Source organism: Episyrphus balteatus, chromosome 1 (assembly GCF_945859705.1).
Source record: "Episyrphus balteatus chromosome 1, idEpiBalt1.1, whole genome shotgun sequence".
NCBI classification, from domain to species: domain Eukaryota; kingdom Metazoa; phylum Arthropoda; class Insecta; order Diptera; family Syrphidae; genus Episyrphus; species Episyrphus balteatus.
Window position 1 is genome coordinate 115,271,686 of NC_079134.1, and position 25,867 is coordinate 115,297,552.

The window sequence follows — 25,867 nt, forward strand, 5'->3', positions numbered from 1 at the left end:
TCGCTCGAATTCCCCTTTATTTTGTGTTTTACGTCCGAAAAGTCGTTAGGATAATCATAAGTGAAATCAAATATCATCAGTCGGTTATTAAAATCGTATAAAACCGACGAGTTGTTTAAATGCAGTTCACTGTTTGTTCTGATAGTCGCACGTGGTAGTTACTCCTAAAAACACGGAATTTATTATGACAGAAGTGATTAAAGTTCCTTTTAAATAAGTATTTAAGAATAAAAATAAATAAAAAATAAGTGATACATATATGTATGTATGTTTGTACATAATATTTGACTGATAGCAGAGGCAGTGTTCCTTTTTAATAAATCAAAGAAAGTGCAAAAAAAAATCACATCCTAAATACTTTATTTATTAATAAGATATCAATTGAAAAAGGGTCAACAGGTAAGTTTTGGATAAGCATTGCAAATTTGTAACGGATTTAAAAGGCGTTTGTTTAAACAAAACTTATGAATTAAAGTTCTTCATAAAACTTTGTGCAACAGTTAACTTAGACGAAAAAGTAGAGAATAAGTGTTAATGTTCAACTTAAATACCTATTTAAGTTTTGTTTCAGCAAATGACCTTAAGTGTTATAGATATTTAAAATTGAGCGTCTTGAGCAGAATTTGTCACTAAGATGTTATCCTTTTTGAAAACAAATACTCGTAATTATACTTGAAGTCTGATTAACAAAACTTATCTGAAAATGAAAAAAAAAATCAAAAATCAATTTTGAAAGCGGCTATTTTTGGCTCTAAGATTTTTCAAATTCGGCTCCTTCCATCTTTAATATTCTGGCAACACTATACACAATAATTTCTTAGTTGGCTTCAAATTTCAAAATATAAAAAAAAATTGCTTTTTTTTTAGAAATTTATTTTTTAAAGGTTTATTTATTTAATTAGTGCAATTTTTTACTATTGCTAAACTTGAGCAAACTCTAGAGTTGACTTCAACTTCAACTCAAGTGTAGAAACATAAGTTGAAGATTTGTTTTGTCCACTATTGTTTCTCAACTCTCGATATAAAACAAATCAAAAGTTGGGCATCTTTTTGTTTCTAAAATATCCTTGGGGTGTTTGTGACTTGTAACAGTAAACACAAATACTGTTAGTTTGTAATCATATTTTTAATGTTTAAAGTCATATCGGTTTCAACTAAAATATTGCTTGTGTTTTATTTTATATTCCTGGCGTTTAAAATTTCGAATTCATAAGAATTCTTACTAACAACGAATCCATTTTTGTCCGATTGTAGATTTGTGCGCCGTTGTTTTAAATCGTTTTTTTTTTTGCAAATCAACACATATTTAACAAAAAAGCATTAGAAATAATCATTTTTATCAAAAAAACAAAACCGGCTTCCGTGGATAAAACTGGGTTTTATGGTTTTTCTTATAGTTCCTATGGCCAGAACTGAACGAAATTGAAACGGGACCACATTGTAGCCACCAGCTTCTAAATAGTTCCGCATTTTAGTTCATCTTACTTTTAGCCTGTTTTGGTATTGATTGTTGTGGTACATCTCGTTTATATATGTAACGAAAGAACATCTTTATGCGCTTAGCTTAGCAGAAAAAAAATTGTCTTAGGGCCTACGGTTCTTCTCACACGGTAGCTAGACCAATTCTATTCACAAAAACAAGCATAATTTTTTGCTCATCTGAATAGGTTCAAAAGCAAAAATGTTAATAAATGATGAGTTGCATGGATCAGTTGGACTCAAAATTGGGTCTGTCAATAAATCTGATTTTGTATAACCTGCAAGGACGAAAACGGGTCGGGAAAATCTTAAGGCGCGGAAAAAATGGGGAAAATAAAAGAAGTCTTTTAATTAGCCCGAAACCAACGATGCATTGGGACATAAAGATGTTCTCTCGTTACATATGCAAATAAAAAAGATGTACCATTACAATAAATACCAAAACAGGCTAAAAGTAAGATGAACTAAAATGTGGAACTATTCAGATGACCACCAGTTTATGTCCAACCCAATCCCATTTAAGTTTTCTTCTTTTTTTAAGGACATCTTCAAATTTCGTTTGGGTTTTTAAATTTTTGTGGTTAATTCGTTGAGATAACCTCACCTTCAGAATTGACCTTTCCATCGCTCATTGACAGGATTGAAGCTTATTTTCGAGGGCTCTTGTAGATTTCCATGTTTGGCAGCCATATGTTAAGACCGGAAGAACTGTGGAGTCAAAAAGGTATTTTCTTGTTTTTATATAGATGTTTAGATCCAGCAAATTCTTCACGTTCCAAAATTGTTTCCAAGCGTTTGCTATTCTTTGGTTTACATTTTTTCTATCTTTATCGGTGAATAATATTATTTGGCCCAAATAATTATAGTGTTCTACGTAATCTAAAACGGTATCATCTATTTTTATTTCGGAATTAATGCCATTTGACATTATTTTGGTTTTTGTCGATTAGTTGATAAGCCGACTTTTTTGCATTCTAAACAAAGCTTGTTTAGCATAGTTTGTAATTAATTCTTGGACGTGGCTATTAATACAATATCATCCGAAAACCTTAGATTAGATAAATATTTGCCGTTTATATTCAAATCATTTTAATTTGCGAAAAATTTCTCCCAAAGTAGCGGAAAAAAGTGCTGGTGAAAGAGGATCACCTTGACGTACTCAACGCGTTATGGGAAATATTGGCCCAATACTTTCCGTTTTAATGCACGCAATATTATCATTGTACATATTTTGCAGGATACGAACAATTTTCGGATCCACACCTTGTTTAAATAACGCTTGCAAGATAAAAACTTGTCCAACTGTATCGAATGCTTTGGCGAAATCAATAAAAATGCAATAATAGCGTGATATTATACTCCTTGGATTTTTCTATGATTTGCCTCATTGTTTGAAGATGGTCCATTGTTGAGAACCCAGATCTAAACCCGGCTTGCTCAAATGGTTGATTGAATTCTAGGCTTGCTTTCATTCGATTAAAAAGGCATTTCCCAAAATTGGATACATATAACTGCACTAATTTAATAAGTTCATTCAATAAATATAACATACCTATTTGTTCTATAAACCAATATATTCATTGTAATCCAGTTAAATAAGGGTTTAACCTCGGAATGAATGTTAGTAGAATTTTTTTTTGCTCAATATCTTCCTTTTGCCATTCTATAACATATCTCAAAAGTCTAGAAAAATCTCATGTCCGCTTGTCGCGATTTCAAGGTCATATCGCGAAATGGAGATTTTCAATATTAGCAAAAATAGACTATGGTAGTATATACACATATGATACATGATTTCAAGGTATTTTTTAATGCTGATTCCAAAAAATCTAAAATCAAGGCAATCTGACGTCTCTGGAAAAAGTTATACCTGTTTTTCATCTGTCAACTCATATTATTATAACAGTTGCAAACTTACTGCCGAAAAACCCTTAAAAGTTATGGTAGATGAACCAAATTTTGCATGAAGATTTTAGAATCCATCATTATTAAAAATCAAAACAATCCCTTACAAAAAATATATATACCTACGAAATAATGGTATTTTTTGATGGAGGGGCAAATTTTAGGATATGCACTAAAGAAGATTCTTGTTCATCTTAGGAATAAGTGCAAATAGGCTAATTTTTTCATTTTAATCTTTGTTTGGATATTCTTTAACTACCCTCAAAAATCTAAAAAAATCTCATGTCCGCAAGTCCTAATTTTCTTGGTTTGAAAATAAGGTGCAGATTTTAAAAAATTAATAAGAAAAGTTTAAATTTTTATATGTATACCAACATAAGCGACATGATTTAAAGGTATTTTTTAACACTAATTCCAACAAAACTCACAAACAAGTCAACCCCTGACCATCCCTGAAAAGTAATGCACCTTATTCATGTTGATCTGACACAAATATCTGAAGTGTAGTTTTCCAATTTTTTAAAATCTGCACCTTATTTTCAAACCAAGAAAATTAGGACTTGCGGACATGAGATTTTTTTAGATTTTTGAGGGTAGTTAAAGAATATCCAAACAAAGATTAAAATTAAAAAATTAGCCTATTTGCACTTATTCCTAAGATGAACAAGAATCTTCTTTAGTGCATATCCTAAAATTTGCCCCTCCATCAAAAAATACCATTATTTCGTAGGTATATATATTTTTTGTAAGGGATTGTTTTGATTTTTAATAATGATGGATTCTAAAATCTTCATGCAAAATTTGGTTCATCTACCATAACTTTTAAGGGTTTTTCGGCAGTAAGTTTGCAACTGTTATAATAATATGAGTTGACAGATGAAAAACAGGTATAACTTTTTACAGAGCCGTCAGACTGTCTTAATTTTAGATTCTTTGGAATCAGCATTAAAAAATACCTTGAAATCATGTATCATATGTGTATATAATACCATAGCCTATTTTTGCTAATTTTGAAAATCTCCATTTCGCGATATGACCTTGAAATCGCGACAAGCGGACATGAGATTTTTCTAGACTTTTGAGATATGTTATAGAATGGCAAAAGGAAGATATTGAGCAAAAAACAATTCTACTAACATTCATTCCGAGATTTACCCCTTTTTTCTCCTTATTTTACTGTATTATTGATAAATCTATTTCATTACAATAGTTAGGTATTGAAAAGCTGAATACATTGTGAATTGTAAGGAGTGTCAACTGTCAATTCTCTTTTTTATTTGCCTTGCTACAAATATTGTGAATGCTTTTTTAACTCTTTACAAAGGACACCAAATAATTGAACAGAAGTATACTCAAGAATTGGACGAACTTAACACATAAACTGAATTTAAAGTTTTCAATTTAAAGCATCTTTGTGGTTTCGCTTTACGAAACCAACCAATCAAGCATATAATTTGCCTCCGCAGGTGAAAAGAATATCTCAACTCTGATTTGAAAATAGCATTAAGATCGCATACCTATTTGAATTTCATTGAAAATTTGGTGGTTTGTGCAACATTATGGTCAAAATACGACGAGTCGCGAATATAGTTTTGTGTGTTATAATAGGTCTACGTCGAGTAGACCAATTGTTTGCCATGCATCTCCTTGCGCCTTGTTATATATTGAACTGGGAGTGTTGCATTTTCCTACTCTTTTAAACCAAAATTTGCATCATATGCAACTTCCATTGAATTTGGTTTAAGTTTTTTTGACACAGGTGCCCAAAGTTGGTCTGGCTTGTAGGATGTTCAATTTTCCAACTCTGGGGATTCCTACATTTGTATATTTAATGTTCATACATATATTAGGTATAAGTTCTATGTAAAATAAATTCTTTTAAAACCACTTACATTTTCTTTATCTGTTGACAACACCAAATTAACAAATAATTTTTCGACTCAGTCACTATAAAAAGAATTGGGTAATCCATGCACAGTTTTTGGGTTCATAATTGTAACGCCAAAGCTTCTATAACAAGCCACCCCAACTCCAGATTGTGCATTGAAACTATTAGTTATTTTAACCCAGGTTTGTTCCTTTTCCTGTTTTCCTGTTGTCTGTTTTTTTATTTTCCACTATATTTTTTTCCTCTAACACACATTGGAGTAAAATTGACATTTCATGGCTTGAGAAGTTTAGATTCCTTTTTTCTGCCATTTGATATTATTATTTTCAAAGCGACAATTATTTTTTCAAACCCAATAAAATTTAATTTTAATTAATAAATTGTCAAACCAATTCATAGCTGAGACGAAATATTATTTTTCCTAGCTAGAATAAACTATGTAAGTGAACTTACATAGTTTCACTTAGAGCTATGTTTGGAAATTTCAAAAAACTTATTCGAGGGTGGAAATAATTTCCCGAAATCTGATTCAGAATTTAAATAAGCCTTATGATGAAAAAGAAATTCTGAATATTATTGTCCGTTAGTATTCTATCCATTTTAATTAATGTTTGATTACGTTTTTGGCATGTTTCTTGCATCGATTTTAACAGCTTATATAAAAGTATCGAATGGACATGTTTTAAGCGGGTTTCACATTGAGTAACATTATTTTCATAATGTGAACGACACAGACGATCTGTCGGGTTTGCCGGATTGTTTTCAAAAAAGTTTGATATTATGGTCTGACAGACATATTAGTCAATTGAAAAACATGTCTGTCCGGCAAGTAGTGATATTCCATTTTCATTAATTTGAGAGCAGTTGAGGCGAAAGGAAGAATAAAAATTAGCTGAAAAACGTGTTTTAATGAAAATTGTCTGATGTGTGTGAACGCAATCTTATGATCCGGCCATCCATCCAAATGACAATCGGTATTTCCGGTAAGTTAGTCAATGTGAACCCCCCTTTTGAGTGATTCCGACGTAGATGGTTGGTCATCTGAATTAAGACAACTTATAATATCACAGTGACAGTGAGGACTGTTTATTAATGTATTAGCAGTTGAAATTGAATCTTCTGTTCTGAGAAGCATCAAAACCATTGACGAAAGTTTTCCTTTTAGCGCGGAGAGCATAAAAACGAAATTTTACAACCTTCTTAAAACAACATTCAAGAGGGTTAAAAAAAGAAATGATACGTCGGCGTCGGGGCATTCGTCCAAATCCTGGATATATTTCGACATTTTCAATACCATTGCAGACATCACTCCTCCAGAGGAAAATATGTGTGCAAGTTTTCCGGCTGATTTTAGTGAAGATCATCCATGAGCAGGAGGTAATAATATTAACGAAGGAGACACACCATATGAACCGCAATCCAGGCAACCAAAACGACGACGTAAGGATCCCGACGACAAATTACATACTAGAATTCATCTAAAATCAAAATAAAGATGAGCGGCGAATCAAGAGTTTTTAGAACTAGAAATGCAAAAACTTGAAATTTAGAAAGGCAAGTTAGAACGCCTTAAAGGCATCCATGATTTGCTTCGGAATATCCAATAAAAGTTTCTTTTAATAAACAACGTAAAACAAAATCCTCCCAATAATAAATACTAATCAAAAAAATTAATTATGCATGGTTAGTTTTCCCACGAAAAATTCGCAGGAATTTTTATTTCCACATTCCACACCTCGAAATGGATTCTCCCGTGGGCAAAATTAGTTTCCGCTTCACGTTTGGGTTGTGCAAATTAAAGAGATTCACATGTGAGAAATTTGTTTAGCTTCACGTTTATAACACAAGCATATCTTCGGAACAAACATTAAACTGGCAAAATATTTGCTTTGAAGTTTGAGTTGTTATTTTTACTCGTTGGCAAAATGAAATTTCTAAAAATAAATTGGTTTAATTGGGCACGGTGAGGAAATATTAGGGACTAGATATCTAGGTAATGTCATTTTCTGAACGGAAGTTTGAGTAAATTGACTAAATTAGTTTGGATATGCCATTATTGTCAAATTCCGAAATTTACTTGAGACAGATTATTTGGATTACTTAGTACCTATATGAACATTTATAGTAAAAATATGTATATGAAATAGTTTTTATTTTAGTCTGCACGTATGTCCCATTTTCGACTAAAAATTCTGGAATTCTGCCTAAGGAGGGTGGGACATAAAAATTCCCTAATTCGATCCGGGACTTATGATCCAGTAACATTAGTCCCGAAAAAAAATTCGGAACTTGTGTCCCGGGGACTTATGTTCCTGCGCCAATTTTGTCATTCTAAAGTGGGATTAAAAAACATCATCTGGAAACAATTTGATTTCATTCTTAAATTTCTTCTGGATAAAATTAAAGTCATTGTGTGAAGTTTTCTTATTGTTCTTTACAATTCAATGCCCTTACTTATTACCATTCCCTTCTCTCTCTAAAATATTTGCACTGAAAATAATCACGAAAATTGTCTGATTTTCACTATCTTCAGGTGCATTTTATCAATTTCTTGAACAAAATTTCCTTGATAGCGCCCATACGAACTATGGTATCCTTTTTTAAGGCGATCTTATAACATATAAAATAGTTTCACAAAAATATAAACAACAAGTGTTAAGAATGACGAATGACCTATGACAGAAACACTAATGAGAAAAATCAAAGACAAGGAAATCAAAGATAGATATAAAGAAATATACATTACACATGGACTGCAAGAGGAAATTATAACATAAAGACAAGGTCCTCAAAATTTTTAAATTTTTTTTTGTTAAAAATAGGTAATAATTAAGTTGCATGGTAAAAATTACACTGCACAACAAGGTTTTGGATGAATAAACTATACAATACTTTTCCAGGGGTTTTTGGTGTGCTGAACTCGAATCCGGTTTCAGAAATATTCTTTCAGCTCTAGTTTTGGAAAATGCAAAAAAACACGTTTTTTGGCTGATACTCTGGTCAACAAAATTTGACTATTTTTATTATGAATAAACCAAACTATACTTTTGCAATAGTTTTTGGTGTGCTTAACTCGAATATGAAGCCAGAAATATTCTATCAATCTTAGTTCTTGAAATATTGCCGTTAGAATTTGCGAAAAAAACGTGTTTTGTCTGTTTTTGAGGTTATGCTATGATGTGGGGTACGTTATTTCAATATCATTTTTAACGGGTTCTATAAGAACTGTTTTTCTTCTTTGATATCTGTTTTATTATCCGATATCTGTTTTATTATCCGAGATATCTTAAGTTTAAGTACGTGTGTTTTGGCTTATTTTATCAATAACGTTATTTCAAACTCCAGTAACTTCAAATTAAAATATCTCGGATTATAAAAAAGATATCGCAAAGATTTAAACAGATTTTAAAAGAAGAAAAGCAAACCTTCAAAAAGAGTGTTGAAAAAAATTCCCTCACATTGCAGCATAGCTTCAGAAACAGGTGTTTTTGCATTTTCTAGCGGTAATATTTAAAAAACGGGAGCTGATAGAATATTTCTGAATTCGGATTGTTATCCGAATTTTTTTGACACGGGAAAAAAAATAGACTGAGATCCCGTTCCGATCAGCGAGGTTCAGCGACTTGAGAGTGCGGGGAAATCCACCGCAACATTATTTCAGAAAATTTTTCGATGCTGTACCTAGATTCCAAACTTCTTGAAATAAATCTCTTTAAGAGATTAAGTAGATATGAGACAAAATTATATGGGACTTGGGCCATAGGTATACAGCCTCTTTAAACTATGTATTAAGAATTTCTAAACTATGCGTTGTAGGGTTATTGATAGTCAATTAGGAAGTTTTACATTGATTTGGTTTGGATATACCTAAGGCATCACAACTTCACAACCCACTATCCTTGTGAAATAACATGTCACAAGAATAATATTTCTTTCTTATTCCTACCTAAATATAATTTAAATTCTCTTATAACCATGTTTTTTTTTATGTTAATACATTTAATTTCTCTTTATGCTAATTTATTCACTTTTCAATAAACTAAAAGTTACCCAAAGAAAAAAATAAGAAATATGAGATATAAAACAAAATTAATTTATTCAGGTTGTGAGTGATATTAATGCAGGCTCTCTTCATTTATTCATTTACCATTAAAGTTAAGAGAATTTTTAGTTAAAATGTCAAAATGCACCTTTATAAGGAGTTTTTAAAGCTAAATGAAGATTTTAAGGAGAGTTTTTTTTTATTTATTCACTATCAATTAGCGTTGACATTGACTGTGAGTAATTTTTTTTATCTGAAAGTATAATTGCGATAATAATTCACTGATTCACTGTGCCGATTCACGGGGCCGATTTTCGGTCCTGCAGATAAATATCGTTCAAACTTTGTCTTGCAATACTCCGTGCAGTTATCACTCCGAGCTTTGAGCTGTTAATGTTAAAAAACGTAAAATTTGGGCATAAATTTGGAACGCATTGAACCCTACATCGTGGCAGTTGATTTTTTCTCACCATCCCAAAGAATAAAACTAACATCACCCACACAGTTTACAATCAATTTCAAATTATTTGCAACAACAATCTCTCTGTGCTCGGATAGTCTTAAATTCTTCAATAACGCTTTGGATTTCGTCATGTGTGCCGATGTCCCTGAATCTATATACCAGGCATTTCCTAAGATTTATTTTTTTACTAAAAAAGATGAAAACAAAGCAATCAAATATGGCCTTGTATAGACTTGAAACGTTCAAAGGGTTTGTTGAATTTAAACAGAATGCATATTAGCTCCACCATAGGTGTTCTTACAGGACACTGTTTAATAGGAAAAAAGAATGGGCGTGTTCTCTAACAATTTCTGCAGAAGTTGCATGGACGAAGAAGAAGAGGAAACTGTTCAACATCTTCTGTGCACATGCCCTGCTCTCTCCAGCAGAAGAAAACTCCATCTAGGAGAATTCTTCTATGAATACACTAGCGATCTAGCCCCGAGTGGTTCGGCTAGTGAGTTCCAACTTGCTAGTCTTTTGTGGTATCACAATGGATCCATAAGGGTCTAAGTGTATCGGGTAACTTGCCTGACAACCACTGCTACCTAACCTAACCTAATCTCGTTTGATTTGTTGCCTAATTTCTTTTTATTCTGACATTGCCTTGCAAAGGGACCAATTTCACCACAATTGTAAATTTTGATTGTGATTTTGTTTAAATGGAGATTCGGTTCACCGTACATTGCATTTTCAGTTGATTTGGCATCGTATTTGACTTGTTGAAGTAAAAGAGTCTTCACAACATCACTAGTTAGCACCTTCGATGAATTTTCAACAGCCATAACTAGTGCTTCAAAATCTTCTGGCAACCACGCCAACATCAACGAAGCAACAATCTCGTCATCTATTTTCAAACCTGCCTTCCTTTTCTTTATTGAAGACATCACCATCTTGTTCACGTAGTCTTCCATGGATTCACACTTTTTCGGCTTTAATTAAACCTGTTGCTTCAAACAATCCATCTTCCTACAAAGACCAGTACCTATCTTCAAATCAAATGTATTCATAAGGCTATCCCATGCACTTTTAGCCGTAGAAGAGTCCGCTATGTATGAATAACTTTGCAATTCAAGCAGCAAAATGCATTCAGACTTCGCATTCAGATCGTTGGCTTTCCGTGCCTCAGTCGCTGTGGCTTCTAGATCATTCTCGAATTAACTCCAAAGCCATTTAATTGCGGAATAAGATCTGGCCGCAACCTTCTAGACATCGAAATTTTCTAGTCCCTTCACCTTTTCTAGCATTACAACATTTGAACCCTTATTCTTGCTTTCTTTTTAAACATTTAAACAAAATCTGCGAGACCTAGGCCCAAAACCTAATGAGAATTGAGAGAAAATATTTCGAAAGGAAAATACTAATTTAAAAGGAAACACGTTTTAGTCTAAGAGCCGACAGCATATTTTGGCAGTTTTGATATAACCGAAATTTGAGTGTGCACATATCTAGATATGCACCACAGTATGTCAACGGAACAAGTCTGGCAGTGATCTTTTTCAGCTTTCCCTTGGCAGACGCATCCAAAGTGCAGCAAAAAATCAATTTTTGGCGTTTTGGTATAACCGAATAAATGATACACCAAAAAATCATAAAAAATCCCCTGATTTCGAATCTGTGGGTACCGCAAGTTTCCTTTTCAGCTTTCCCCCCGCCAGACCGCTTTAAAGCATTTTTAAGTGCATTTATCTTATAAAAAACCTAATTACTTATTTTCTGTTAGGTATAACCGTATGATGGTAACAAATTAATATTCTATGTCTATTCCAGGTCTAGAAAATATAATTTTTAGCCAGCTATTTTTCAGCCTTCCCTCTGCCAGACGCATCCAAAGTGCAGTCAAAAATCAACTTTTGGCGTTTTTCTAGGTATTACCCCAATAAATGATACTCCAAAAAATCATAAAAAATCCCCTGATTTCAAAAATGTGGGTACCAGAAGTTTCTTTTTCAGCTTTCCCCCCGCCAGACCGCTTTAAAGCATTTTTAAGTGCATTTTTCTAATAAAAACCTTGATTACTTATTTTCTGTTAGGTATAACCGTATGATGGTAACAAATTAATATTCTATGTCTATTCCAGGTCTAGGAAATAAAATTTTTAGCCAGCTTTTTTTCAGTCTTCCCTCTGCCAGACGCATCCAAAGTGCAGTAAAAAATCAACTTTTGGCGTTTTACTAGGTATTAACCCAATAAATGATACACCAAAAAATCATAAAAAATCCCCTGTTTTTAAAAATGTGGGTACCAGAAGTTTTTTTTTAGCTTTCGCCCCGCCAGACCGCTTTGAAGCATTTTGAAATGCATTTTTCTAATTAAAAACCTAATAGCTTATTTTCTGTTGGGTATAACCGTATGATGGTAACAAATTAAAATTCTATGTCTATTCCTGGTTTAGAAAATATAAGTTTAAGCCAGATATTTTTCAGCCTTCCCTCTGCCAGACGCCCTTAAAGGTTTCCCAAATAGGTTTTTCCATAGAAAAAACACCTAGTTTCTGTTTTTTTTCTTATAAAATTGAAATAATATTTTTTTGTTTAGAGTAACCATATGATGGCCAAATATTAACTTTCTCTGCCTTTTACTGATTTAGAAAATGTAAGTTTAAGCCAGTTTTGTTTCAGCCTACCCTCTGCCAGACGCCCGAAAAGGTATTTCAATAGTACGGAAAAGTTAGATTTTGCTATATGGGGCATGAGGGTCTGGGAAAAAATCCGAAATGCATTTTAACTTCAGGGCTCGAAAGGCATAAAGACACGAGTCGTAAACCAAATTTTGTTCAATCGCACTTAGAGTCATTTGGTCGCCATTTTTTTTAATACAAATTTTAGTTTTTCACATAACTCGCGTATTTTTGAACCTACAAAAAAAAAACAATGTATGACAAACTTGAAATAATTTAATTTTCTACAATATATGTTAAGTAACATTTTTCGATTATCCCTTTGGTTTAAAAGTTAGGGTGTTTTTTTTTTAAACACGTCAAAAAGTGATTTTCTTATTTTTGTCATATCTCTTTTACTTGAGCGTTTTTTTTAAAATTTGTTCGTTGTAAAAGTTGTAGATCTTTTAATTACCTTCATTTGTTACAATATTGGTTTTTCGATTTGACAGACCGTTTTCGATCTGTAGGCAAAAAACTTCAAAAAATTGCAATTTTTTGTATAGGGACAAACAAAATATGATTCTTGGTGCGGTTGTACAAAATGTGGTTTTAGACTCTTTCGATCCCTGGGTTTATGCTCTTTTAATCCCTAAAGTCAAAATGCATTTCGGATTTTTTCCCAGACACATATAGCAAAATCTAACTTTCCCGTACTATTGAAATACCTTTTCGGGCGTCTGGCAGAGGGTAGGCTGAAACAAAACTGGCTTAAACTTACATTTTCTAAATCAGTAAAAGGCAGAGAAAGTTAATATTTGGCCATCATATGGTTACTCTAAACAAAAAAATATTATTTCAATTTTATAAGAAAAAAACAGAAACTAAATGTTTTTTCTATGGAAAAACCTATTTGGGAAACCTTTAAGGGCGTCTGGCAGAGGGAAGGCTGAAAAATATCTGGCTTAAACTTATATTTTCTAAACCAGGAATAGACAAAGAATTTTAATTTGTTACCATCATACGGTTATACCCAACAGAAAATAAGCTATTAGGTTTTTAATTAGAAAAATGCATTTCAAAATGCTTCAAAGCGGTCTGGCGGGGCGAAAGCTAAAAAAAAACTTCTGGTACCCACATTTTTGAAAACAGGGGATTTTTTTTGATTTTTTGGTGTATCATTTATTGGGGTTATACCTAGTAAAACGCCAAAAGTTGATTTTTGACTTCACTTTGGATGCGTCTGGCAGAGGGAAGACTGAAAAAAAGCTGGCTAAAAATTTTATTTCCTAGACCTGGAATAGACATAGAATATTAATTTGTTACCATCATACGGTTATACCTAACAGAAAATAAGTAATCAAGGTTTTTATTAGAAAAATGCACTTAAAAATGCTTTAAAGCGGTCTGGCGGGGGGAAAGCTGAAAAAGAAACTTCTGGTACCCACATTTTTGAAATCAGGGGATTTTTTATGATTTTTTGGAGTATCATTTATTGGGGTAATACCTAGAAAAACGCCAAAAGTTGATTTTTGACTGCACTTTGGATGCGTCTGGCAGAGGGAAGGCTGAAAAATAGCTGGCTAAAAATTATATTTTCTAGACCTGGAATAGACATAGAATATTAATTTGTTACCATCATACGGTTATACCTAACAGAAAATAAGTAATTAGGTTTTTTATAAGATAAATGCACTTAAAAATGCTTTAAAGCGGTCTGGCGGGGGGAAAGCTGAAAAGGAAACTTGCGGTACCCACAGATTCGAAATCAGGGGATTTTTTATGATTTTTTGGTGTATCATTTATTCGGTTATACCAAAACGCCAAAAATTGATTTTTTGCTGCACTTTGGATGCGTCTGCCAAGGGAAAGCTGAAAAAGATCACTGCCAGACTTGTTCCGTTGACATACTGTGGTGCATATCTAGATATGTGCACACTCAAATTTCGGTTATATCAAAACTGCCAAAATATGCTGTCGGCTCTCGGTCTATTTGCTTCGATATAATTAGAACAGTATGATAGAAAAATCTATACGTTTTAATAAGAGTATTCACGTAAACGCGGAAAACCCATAGAAACCGTAGAATTTTCTATCAGTAGAAATGAGCTGTCAAAATTTGTATGGGAAAAATTTTCCGCAAATCATAGAATTTTATCTCACAAATTTGAAGCAGAAACCCTGATAAACTTTGGGTGTGTTCAATCACCTATCGGATAGGCTATCTGGGATCCCCGTATCTGGAATATCTTTTTGAACGCGATTTATATCTTATTATTCAGATAACCACAAATAAAATTTGTTAATATTGAAAAGAGAATATTATTTTATGTGAGCATTTTTTTTTATTGTTTCATAGTATTTGCAAAATAAGCTTGACTTTATTTTTTTTAATTAAACAAATTTTATAAGTTCAATTTGACGTTTAACAAACAGCTGTTTGTTTCCCTTGTTTACGCAATTATTTTCTGCTGGGGTGTTCATTTAAACCTTTTGCGGAATTTTCTATTTTTCTGCAAAGTAGAAAATTATCTCGTTACGTGAATATCCTTAATAAAAGCTGTGTTTTATTTTCCTCGTTATCCAGATCAGATCATTGTTTTTATTAGCTTAACAACAAAAGTAGGATTTTGTTTTGTTATTTTTTCGCAGATAAATTCATGATCTGATCTGGATCACGAGGAAAATAAGACACAGCTAATAATGAAATTCAAACATACGCAGAAGAAGTGATTTAAAAAAGCAGAGTATTTTTGAACAAACTGAATTATAACAGTTTAGATACCTACAATTAACTCTTTAAAATTAACAATAATTGTAGGTATACCTATAAAACATAAGAAAAAAATAGATGCAATTAATTCTTTAAAATTAACAATTGTATATAAAATATAAGAAAAAATAAAATTAAATCTTAATCTAATAATTTCATTAGTTGTATGTAGGCAGAAACGTACTTTGAGCTGCCCTTTCACTTTATTTTGCTTTTAAAGGAATTTTATTCTGGTTAGTGTTTAATATTTATTAGGTCATGTTTGTATACCCAATTAAAATGAATGACGACATAAAATTGTTTGAAAGCCATATAAATACATAATATATCTGTTTGGACCTCTGTTTGGAAAAGTCTTCATTTACATTAACAACAAAATCATTTAATTTTTCTGGGAGCCCAGTCCAATAACTGTTTCTAATTCATTTTCCCAAAAGCTCAATGCAGAGTTATGTGCAATGTTCCTAAAATATTGCACCCTTCCAGTAGTCTCTCTTCTACCAAAAACTATCGAAAGCGGATCGTTCTTGCGCACAATGCGTGATTTTGGCTCATCTATCCCGCCTATGATTTTTTTTAAAATGCCGGGGTGCCAGACCTCTACGGAATTCTGCCTTCTTGGGAATTGTTCCTCAGCAGTGGCAGCTCCTTTCGTCCAAAACTGTTCATGGTATAGGGTCGCATCCACCTGATGGATCGATGTGATTGGCCTTAAATTACTCGGGACTCGGGATTGACTGGCTAGCATAGTTCTCAATCTCATTGTGGTAGTCCACGACACTACTTGGAGTTACAAACACATTTCTTTCGATCGATTGGATATATCACATTTAAACACTATTGCATAATTCTGGATGAATAAGCAATTTATATCTTATGCAATTAAATTATAGGTAATTGAAAAACAAATAAAGATAAGTGAGCCTAGATTTTCGGATAAACTAATTGCTTTACAAAGTGCAATTAAATTAATGCTGTTAGATAAGATAAAGATACTTTTCAAGAGCGCCATTATTATTTCCATTTAATAAAGGATTATAGATAAATTCATATATGTTGGGCTGTCTTTCAAAATATATCCAGGGATAACCCATATTTTATCATTTATTTACTTATTAGGCCTTTTGTTGTTTCCTAAGATAAAATCATAACCCATATTTTCATTGAAGCAGGAGCTTTTATTTGAACAAAGTAACAATGGATTTCCTTCAAGAAAACTGAATTCTAGTTTATTATTACTTATAAGGAATTTTTGAGGAAAAAAATGCTAAGGATGCATTCAATTTATTGAGTGAAATATTACGAATGTAACAATATTATTTTATTATTATTATGCAATTGATATAATATATTGTTTTTTCCTTTAAATGTTTATTTTTTAAACGTTACAATTCTAATGAAGGTCAACATTTTGATTTTCAGAATTTCAAAGCATCTTTTCAGCCTAAGAATAAATACATGAATACAAAACAATAAGAATAGCAGTAGTTATACACGAAGCAGTATACGACATTGTATAAACTCGTACATAGATAGAACTACCTCCACAAGTAGTTTTTTCCTTTGTGAATTTATCTGAAACAAAAAAACTTAACACATGACAATGTTATATTCACACAATACGAGAAAAGTATGATTTAAATTGGAAATTTAATTACATGTAACAGGATTGTTTTGTGTGTTGGCTTAGAAATAGGCTCTTCGTAAGGATAAGTTTTGCCTGATGTTTGTCCTTGGGGTCGGGAAGAGATAGAATATACCCGAATTAGGCAAAATATCTGCCTTAAGAGGCTACTGAAATAAACCCTCTGTACCAGAACAAATACACGGCGGAAGGGAGAGTTTTCGGAAACGAAACCCTCCACCCCTTTGTGAATTCTGAAACATTCAAGTTCAACTTACAGTAAAAGGCATTTATATGAAACTCAAAAATAAAAAATTTTTTTTGTTTCTAACTTAGATATTTTTTAATTATCATATTCATAATGAATGTTTTGTAGTAGTTATAATTTTATAAGTTATAAAAATAACATCTTAAAATTAAAGAGTACCTTACCTACTTCAAATTATATGCGATGCTTTTGCGACAAATTTGTGTCAATCACTTCTTGACACAACCGTCAATACTTCCATTATTTACAAAATTGTCCAGAAGTTACATTTAATAATATTAAAATTGATACTTTAAAGTTTAAAGTATTCCATTTTCTCTCACTACTTCATGAAGATTATTCTGTGGGACCAGAAGGTATTTCTGCAGCAGTTTTGAAAAATTATTATAGGTCAACTTTATCTCTTTCACTTAAACTTATTTTTGAATTATCTCTTAAGTTAGGAACATTTCTTAGAATTTGGAAACAAGCGTTTATCACAGTCCTGTTTTTAAAAAAGGAGACAAACCCAATATAGTGATTTATCGACCCATATATAAGTTGTCGTGTATCCCAAAGCTTCTTGAGCCTAGTTTTCCACTGTAAGAGAATTATGTGCAATGTGCAATCTACATTGCTTTATGTAAAAACGATCGACTGTAACAAATTTGCTTACTTTCGTACATAAGTGTTCAAATATGATAGAAAGCTAAAAACCTTAGGTTTTCCTTTAAGCCTCGTCTACTCCGGTCAATGACTGGAGGCTTCTGCAAAAGGATATGAATTATTTTGCTATATAGTGTAGTAAGAATAGCTTAGTTCTGAATTCAATAAAATGTCAGACAAATGACTTTTTTCAAATAATATCCTCCGTGATTGGATTTAATAGATATACCACAACACGGAACAATTATGACTTGCATGAACCTGTGCAAACTTTTAAAACCAAACTCAATTCTGTTTGACTTCAATATTAATTAAAATCAATTAAAACTTTCACCAATGCAAAACCAGTGTACCCGAAGTTTTGAAGAGATTATTTTTCAACTAAATTCATAAATCAGTTTTGAAAATATTGATTTTTGAAAAATAAAATTGAAATAGTTCAGTCTAGATACTGAGAACTAATTATCCATTATAAACAGTTTGTTCATACTATCTAATATTTTTCTCAAAGTCAAATGCCACAAAGACTTAACTTCATTGGCCCAAAAAATGAGAAGTATCTACAAGAGCGAAATTTTCTAAACTTATTCTTTGATAGTTTTTGAGACTGGAAAACAAAAATGAAAAATGGTTTAAAAATAGAATTTTTGTACTCTTGCAAACTTTTTTAGCTCGAGTCTAGACGCATTAGTGTTTATGGGAACCAGGTGTTCACATAACCTCATTGAATTTTTTGAGATTTGTTCTTATTTTTCAATTGAAGCTACTAAAACGTGTTTTTTTTTTTTTTTTTAAAACTTTCCTTAAAATCGGTTAGTGGTTTACGAAAAAGTCAGAAATCAAGAAAACTGTTCTATATCTATATGCATTTTTTTCGGTATTTTTGACACATTTTTTTGAGCTCAGGGGATTTTTCGGGAACTTTCTGCAATTCTTTCTTATTAATGAAACAAAAATTTTTACCAATTTTCACCTGCATACGTGTTTTGTATAGGTTTGCCTTTTTTGTGTTGTTTTAACTGAACTAATCAATGTAAAGATAAAGCGAAAAATCACTTTTGCCAACCGCTGTTTCTTGGAAAAATCAAATCAGAAAAGCCCTCTCTCAAAGTATAAGAAAGCCCTGTACAAGACCTTATAAAATAATCAACCCAGTTCTCCTGTATGAATCAGATGCATGAGCATTGGTAAGAGCAGATGAATATACTCTGGGTTGCTTTGGAATAAAGATTCTTCAAATAGTATTCGGTTTAGCGCGCATCGATGGGGATAGCAGTGCATTACAGCGACACTGTTCTTATCTATTACTTTATCAATAGCAACATGTTTTTTTTTGCTATTTGCGGCGGCTATTGAAGCAGAGTTAAGTTTTTGACAACTCGGCGTATCGATAGGTTTGAAAAATAATGAAAATCATCTCTCCAATATTCCCTTGTAGGTATTGGCCGTCATTCTCGATGATTGGAAGCTCAGTAGGTTACTGCTCCCTAAATCATAACTCCAACTTCTCGGCTAGTGTGTTTGAAGTAATGAAGTGCCACCTTGAACGAGGTCTCTCTCAACTGCACTATCTCTCTGGGTTGGAGTCGAAACGAAAACCATGTTATTTATAGTTCATACAGTTATTTTGACAGCATTGGACTTTAAAGGTCCTGCTTTATAAATATGAGTTATAAAGTTCTTACAGGTATCTTTAATTCAATTTATGGAGGTCGCAAATATTATTATTTATCAGTGTTGAGCAGTTTATAAAAACAGCAATAAAGATTACACATAATATAAGGACATGTAGCATCCTGCATCATTCCAGCCAACCCCTGGTACATTGTACATCATCCACTGATTCGATTATAAATTCCTTTAAGAATAAAACATTTTGCAGTTGACTGCAACAACCTCACCGTCATCTTCTACTTTTTTTTATAACGAAGGCTGAAGTGTGATAACAAATGAAAAATTATGATTAAATCCTAACTGAACTGCCCCCTTGAGCAATCTACAAAGGGAAAAAACAAATTAAAACTGGAACTCACATAATTGAACTGGATAGATGGTAGTTCGGACAGGTCTTGCTAGTTGATTTATGTTTATTAAAAATTTTCTCGTAAAAGGTATTTAGAGGATTTAGAACTATAAATAAAACGGTGAAACATGAAAAGCATTTGTATAGATTATAAATAAATTGAAATTGAGATTAAAAAATCGTATCGAGTGTTTCGAATCAAAAGTAAAAACGGCGGATTTAAGGGAAGGAAAGCACAACGCTTCAACAGGCTTTTCAAAGCGAAATCGGGATTTTTTCGCTTTTTCTTGATAGGGGATATTTTCTGTGATTTTAAATTTAAAAAAAAAATAGTAATAAGCAAAAATCTAAAAATTAGCAAATGAGTAGTATGAATTATTTCCTTAAGTCACTCAATTTTTGAGAGTAAAAAAACTATGATCTTAAATTACTTTTTTGCATATTTCTTGCGACTTTAAACATAATTGAATGAATGTTTTTTTGCGTTTGTAGGGTGATATTTAGACCTTTCCAAAACCGTTATTAAAAATGAAATTAGTCCATTTTAAGCTGATCTATTACAAAAAAGGTGAAAAACACATTTTATTTTTTTTTCTAAAAAACCCATTTTTTTATTTTTTTTTTCAAAACTGTTTTTGAAGTAAAAATTTATGATCTTTTCAAAAAAAATTATCCCGTTATGATTTTTACACTTTTAAGCTATTTTTTCAACGTTTTTTGTTGTTGTTTTTCTAGGCATACTTAGTATTTGGGTTATATCTTGAGTAATAAATGACTAATCTGAACAAAAGAACCAGAACCTGAAAGCTGAATAAGTAAGAAACACTAAAATAACTTTTCTGGGTAACTTTAGATGTTTAAGTGCAATGTATTTAAACATTTAAAAAAAATCGATATTTTAAAGGAAATTTTTGCAAAAAAATCAAAACCTCATAGTTTTAAATTTTTCGTGTATAGTACATTTTCTGTCAAAGATAAAAAGATAGTTTTCTTCAAAATCTATGGATAATTCATAAAGAAATGACAATTTTTGTAACGATCAATATTTTCGACTTTTTCTGTTACTTTTTGAGTTTTTGTCTATAAATTGAAAAGAAAGCCGAATTTGAAAATTTTTATTAAGTAATTTTTTGTAGATAATTAAATTTGCTATCGATATCTTATCGGTATTTTTTTAAAATAATTAAAATAACTATGAGGATTCGAAAGGTTTTGATTTTTTCTTTAAGTAATAAAGTTTTTTTTGCAAAAATTTCCTTTAAAATATCGATCTTTTTAAAATGTTTTAATACATTGCACTTAAACATCTTAAGTTACCCAGAAAAGTTATTCTAGTGTTTCTTACTTATTTATTCAGCTTTCAGGTTCCGGTCACGTTTCATACCTTTCTTTGCCTTTGAGCTATTCAGGTACAGATAAAGGGGATACTGGCCCCTATAGTATTAAAGGCTTACCAGCCACGCCAGCCAGTGACAATTCTTTATAAATATAACTATTTAGGTACTAGTATAGGTATTCTTCATATTTTTTTTGTAATGTTTCTTCCAAACAAAGATTTATATACATTAAAATGTTTTTAATCGTTTGAGTTTGTTAAAAATCTTGATCGATCTAGTTTTTTTTAATGTATGTGTTAATTTTACCTACATGGGAGGATGCTTCTTTGCTTGTTTTGTGACGAATGTTAAAATAAAAGGTAATATTTCATGGTACAAACTCCTGTCTCACACAACATTTTCTTCAAAGCAAAAGAAAAATGTTATCTTACAAATTCACCTCGACTATATCATATCCTCAAACAATTTTAGGACTAAATTATTTCATCATATAAAATTCGTTCATATAAAGATTTGAATTTCAAAGGAAATATTTAAATTTAAAGTTTCCAATTTCCAGCCGAGTAAATTGATGTGTAATTCATTTTGGTTTTTAAAAGGGTACATTCTTTATTATTCACTCATCTGAAGCTGATACTTACCATTACCAGTACTCAATGCAATAAATGTTAATCTATGAATATGTACCTATACTCTGTGAAGTTATTTTATTACATACCTACATTGTAGAAATCAGGGGCTTTTCTCCACCCGTAAATACCTTAGTAACAACTGTTTTATAAATTAATGGATTCTCAATTGTTTTGTTTCCAGGATGATGCCAATACATATGATGCGTTCTATTGGGGTTGGAATTATAGTGACTTTAATAGTGATGTCGACACCGAGCGCAGCTCCAGTACCCAGGTAGTTGTATTTAAAGCAGCTTATTTAATAACAAAATAAAAGCATCATGTACATTTTTACTTTTGAGGATATTTATAATTTACAATAACTCCAATATTTCTTGTAGACTTTATGTTACAAATGAAATAAGAGTGTTACACTTTTTGCTCATACATAATGTACATTTATGTATAGTAGTGTGGTCCAAAAAATATTTTTCTTGATATTCGGTCGGGCCACCCGCTAAATTTGTCCACTTATTTATAATATTAACGTTGTGAAATTACAATCACAATTACAATTACAATCACAATTACAATTACAATTACAATTACAATTACAATTACAATTACAATTACAATTACAATTACAATTACAATTACAATTACAATTACAATTACAATTACAATTACAATTACAATTACAATTACAATTACAATTACAATTACAATTACAATTACAATTACAATTACAATTACAATTACAATTACAATTACAATTACAATTACAATTACAATTACAATTACAATTACAATTACAATTACAATTACAATTACAATTACAATTACAATTACAATTACAATTACAATTACAATTACAATTACAATTACAATTACAATTACAATTACAATTACATTTACAATTACAATTACAATTACAATTACAATTACAATTACAATTACAATTACAATTACAATTACAATTACAATTACAATTACAATTACAATTACAATTACAATTACAATTACAATTACAATTACAATTACAATTACAATTACAATTACAATTACAATTACAATTACAATTACAATTACAATTACAATTACAATTACAATTACAATTACAATTACAATTACAATTATAATTACAATTACAATTACAATTACAATTACAATTACAATTACAATTACAATTACAATTACAATTACAATTACAATTACAATTACAATTACAATTACAATTACAATTACAATTACAATTACAATTACAATTACAATTACAATTACAATTACAATTACAATTACAATTACAATTACAATTACAATTACAATTACAATTACAATTACAATTACAATTACAATTACAATTACAATTACAATTACAATTACAATTACAATTACAATTACAATTACAATTACAATTACAATTACAATTACAATTACAATTACAATTACAATTACAATTACAATTACAATTACAATTACAATTACAATTACAATTACAATTACAATTACAATTACCTAATTTCTGTCTTGTCCTTTTTTTCAGTCATACAAATGTTCTATACAATGATTTTAACGAAGTTCCCGATGACATTTTGGTAGACTTGATGGCTCGCTTTGGACAGACGATCTTAAGAGCTAGAAGTGATCTTGAAAAGTGAGTATCTACTTCTTTTATTTATTATTTTTTCATATGAAGAATATTGTTAGTAGGAAGGTTTCCAAATAAAGTGAAAATCATAAAAGAAGCCAAGTTTACACTGAAGCAATATTAAATTTAATATGACCATACTTTTTTTGACGTTAAAAATAATTCCTAGAATTTATTTTAATCAAAGTCGAAACATGTTTGGTAACTGAAGGCTTTGCATATTACAAACTATATATTTTATACAGGTTTGATTGAGCTTTCTGTGCAAAAATGCTGAACAATGTCGGCAGGGTCATCTAGTTTGTTATTAGATTACTTATCTATAAATTTACAAATTCCTCTATAAATTTGAACTTAAGAGCAAATTAATTTTGCATGATCTAATAATTCATTTTTCATATTTTGACCGTTCTTTTGGTCACATTTAATGAATTATAACCGTTTATTAAGTATTAAGTTTAGTATTAAAATAAAACTCATCTACAAACATTTATCTCTTTTGAATTTTAGCTCGAAACGCACAGTCGATTTTGGACTCGCTCGTGGTTTTTCGGGGACACAAGAAGCAAAGCATCGAATGGGACTAGCTGCAGCAAACTTTCCTGGTGGCCCAGGAAGAAGACGACGCTCTGAAACCGAAGCCTAAATCAATTATAGAAATCACTGAACGTATCCAAAATGCCTGTTTTGTTTTATTTAATTTTGAAATTGTTTGAGAAATAATGATGAAAAATGACACATAAATAAAAAAAAAAACTAATAATAAAATAGTAAATAACTTGCAAAAATATTAACATTACTATTATTATTGGGGAAGGTGTTTGTTACTTCCCAAGAACTATTTTGGGAATGAAAGCATAATTTCCAATCATTGTAAAAAAAATATATACATACACACATACATGTTTATAGAATTACATATTTAAATATAATGCAATATTTTTATTTATTACTTTATTTACTAAATAAATTATAATTTCTTCTTTGTTTTTGTAAATGCCTTTAAAATTAAAATTCAATTTATGTTTTATATCTAAAAGGAGATTTATGATAAATTTTATGCTATTGCCCGGCTGCTATAAGCCCGGCGCATCATTACCGTTAGAAAGTTAAAAAAAATTGTTTTTGGACTTATTTTGAAGTTAACAAGATTTTTCCCAGATAAACCAAAATATATTTTTCTGAAGGTTTTCGCTGTGTTAAACTCGAATCTAAGTTCAAAAATATCCGTTTTTTTACCACTTTTGATGTCATGTCATAAATCATAACGGTTTCTATAAGAACTATTTTCCTTCTTTCAATATCTTTTTTATTGCCCGAGATATTTTGAAATGAAGTAAGTGTGTTTTTATCAAAAAGGAGATGAAAACGTGATATCTGTTTGATACATTACAATAAGCCAAAAAACTGACGATATCTCAAACAATAAATAAGATATCGAAAAGTTTTAAAAAGATCTTGAAAGAAGGAAAATAGTTCTTATAGAAACCGTTAGGCTACGGCCACGTCCTGAGCGGCTGAGCGTCAATCCTGAGCGACGAGGTGGCCAGGTCCTGAGCGGCGATCCTGAGCGGCAATTTCAAAACCCTACAAGTGCAAAATATTCGATGAGTATTCGGCTCGCACGCGGGAGTCCCAGGTTCGATTCCTAGAAGTGCCTATTTTTTTTTATTTTATAATCCTAATAAAATAAAGTTGGTATGCCATATTGTAGTTAATATATGTAGATCTATACCTAAAACCAAAATTTCAAAAGAATCTAATAAAAGTGCATTTCTTAAAAATTTTATTTTTGATTTATACTAAGACTATATAAATGCTCTTGTATAAAAAATTTTAATAAAATTTAATAAGTAGTTTGAGGGAAATTCAGAGTTTAAAAAAACGGTTCTATGACAGGTACCGTTAATAATGACTTTCGAAAAAATCTTTTTTTGTTAAAAGATAGGCCTTGTCCAAAAACCCACACTTAATTTTTTTTATTTTAATCGTTAAAAGAGTTTTTGAGAAAATTATACTTTTCTAGAATTGGTGCATCACAGGTATGGTTAAATTAGGTTCTAAAAAAATTAATTTCATGCAGTCATCTGCACAATCTCCAAAAACTGCTACATATCAAGTTTGAAGAGAATTGATCCATCCGTTTATGCTATAGCTTCTTAGACAGACAAAGATTCGAGTCCCAGGTTCGATTCCTGTCGGGGCCTATTTATTTTTTTTTTTATTTTACCGAAGAAAATTAATATTTATTAATATTTTTCTTCAAAAGAAACCATAATTTCCACCATTTACTAAAATTTTCGTGGTAATTTAGAATAAAATGTAGTTCGCCGCTCAGGATTTCAGATCCGAATTCAGCACACCGAAAACCTACAGAAAAGTATATCTTAGTCTCGGTACCAAAAACCTTGTAGACCTGTGTAATAGGTGTGTTTTTTAGCCACCGGGCTAAACTGGACAAAAAACAGCAGTCACAATAAAAATTTAGAGTTGTCATATTTTTCACTTGCGGGTTTTTGTTGT

The 25,867-nt window shown here is 31.0% G+C and overlaps 1 protein-coding gene across 3 annotated transcripts; it reads left to right on the top strand.

The window, feature by feature from the left end:
* On the top strand, positions 1-24,297 carry LOC129906579 (diuretic hormone class 2). Of its 3 annotated transcripts, none has more exons than XM_055982393.1 (4): positions 1-399; positions 21,899-21,991; positions 23,240-23,350; positions 23,855-24,297. In XM_055982393.1, exons 2-4 carry the CDS (start codon positions 21,900-21,902, stop codon positions 23,988-23,990), a joined length of 339 nt encoding a protein of 112 aa, XP_055838368.1. In that variant the 5' UTR covers positions 1-399; position 21,899; the 3' UTR covers positions 23,991-24,297. The 3 variants fall into 3 exon arrangements, with proteins under 3 accessions (XP_055838368.1, XP_055838366.1, XP_055838367.1); XM_055982391.1 differs by having other exon boundaries at positions 12-399; positions 21,899-21,994; positions 23,855-24,294; XM_055982392.1 differs by having other exon boundaries at positions 12-193; positions 21,899-21,994; positions 23,855-24,294.
* The last annotated feature ends 1,570 nt before the right edge of the window (positions 24,298-25,867 follow it).

What these genes read in the sequence shown, in the direction of transcription:
- LOC129906579 (XM_055982391.1), top strand. Translation starts at nt 21,900, where the DNA reads ATGATGCCAATACATATGATGCGTTCTATTGGGGTTGGAATTATAGTG. An exon ending in GCAGCTCCAGTACCCAGGTA is followed by an intron (nt 21,995 to 23,239) that starts GTTGTATTTAAA and finishes CCTTTTTTTCAG; the next exon opens with TCATACAAATGTTCTATACA. An exon ending in GCTAGAAGTGATCTTGAAAA is followed by an intron (nt 23,351 to 23,854) that starts GTGAGTATCTAC and finishes TTTGAATTTTAG; the next exon opens with CTCGAAACGCACAGTCGATT.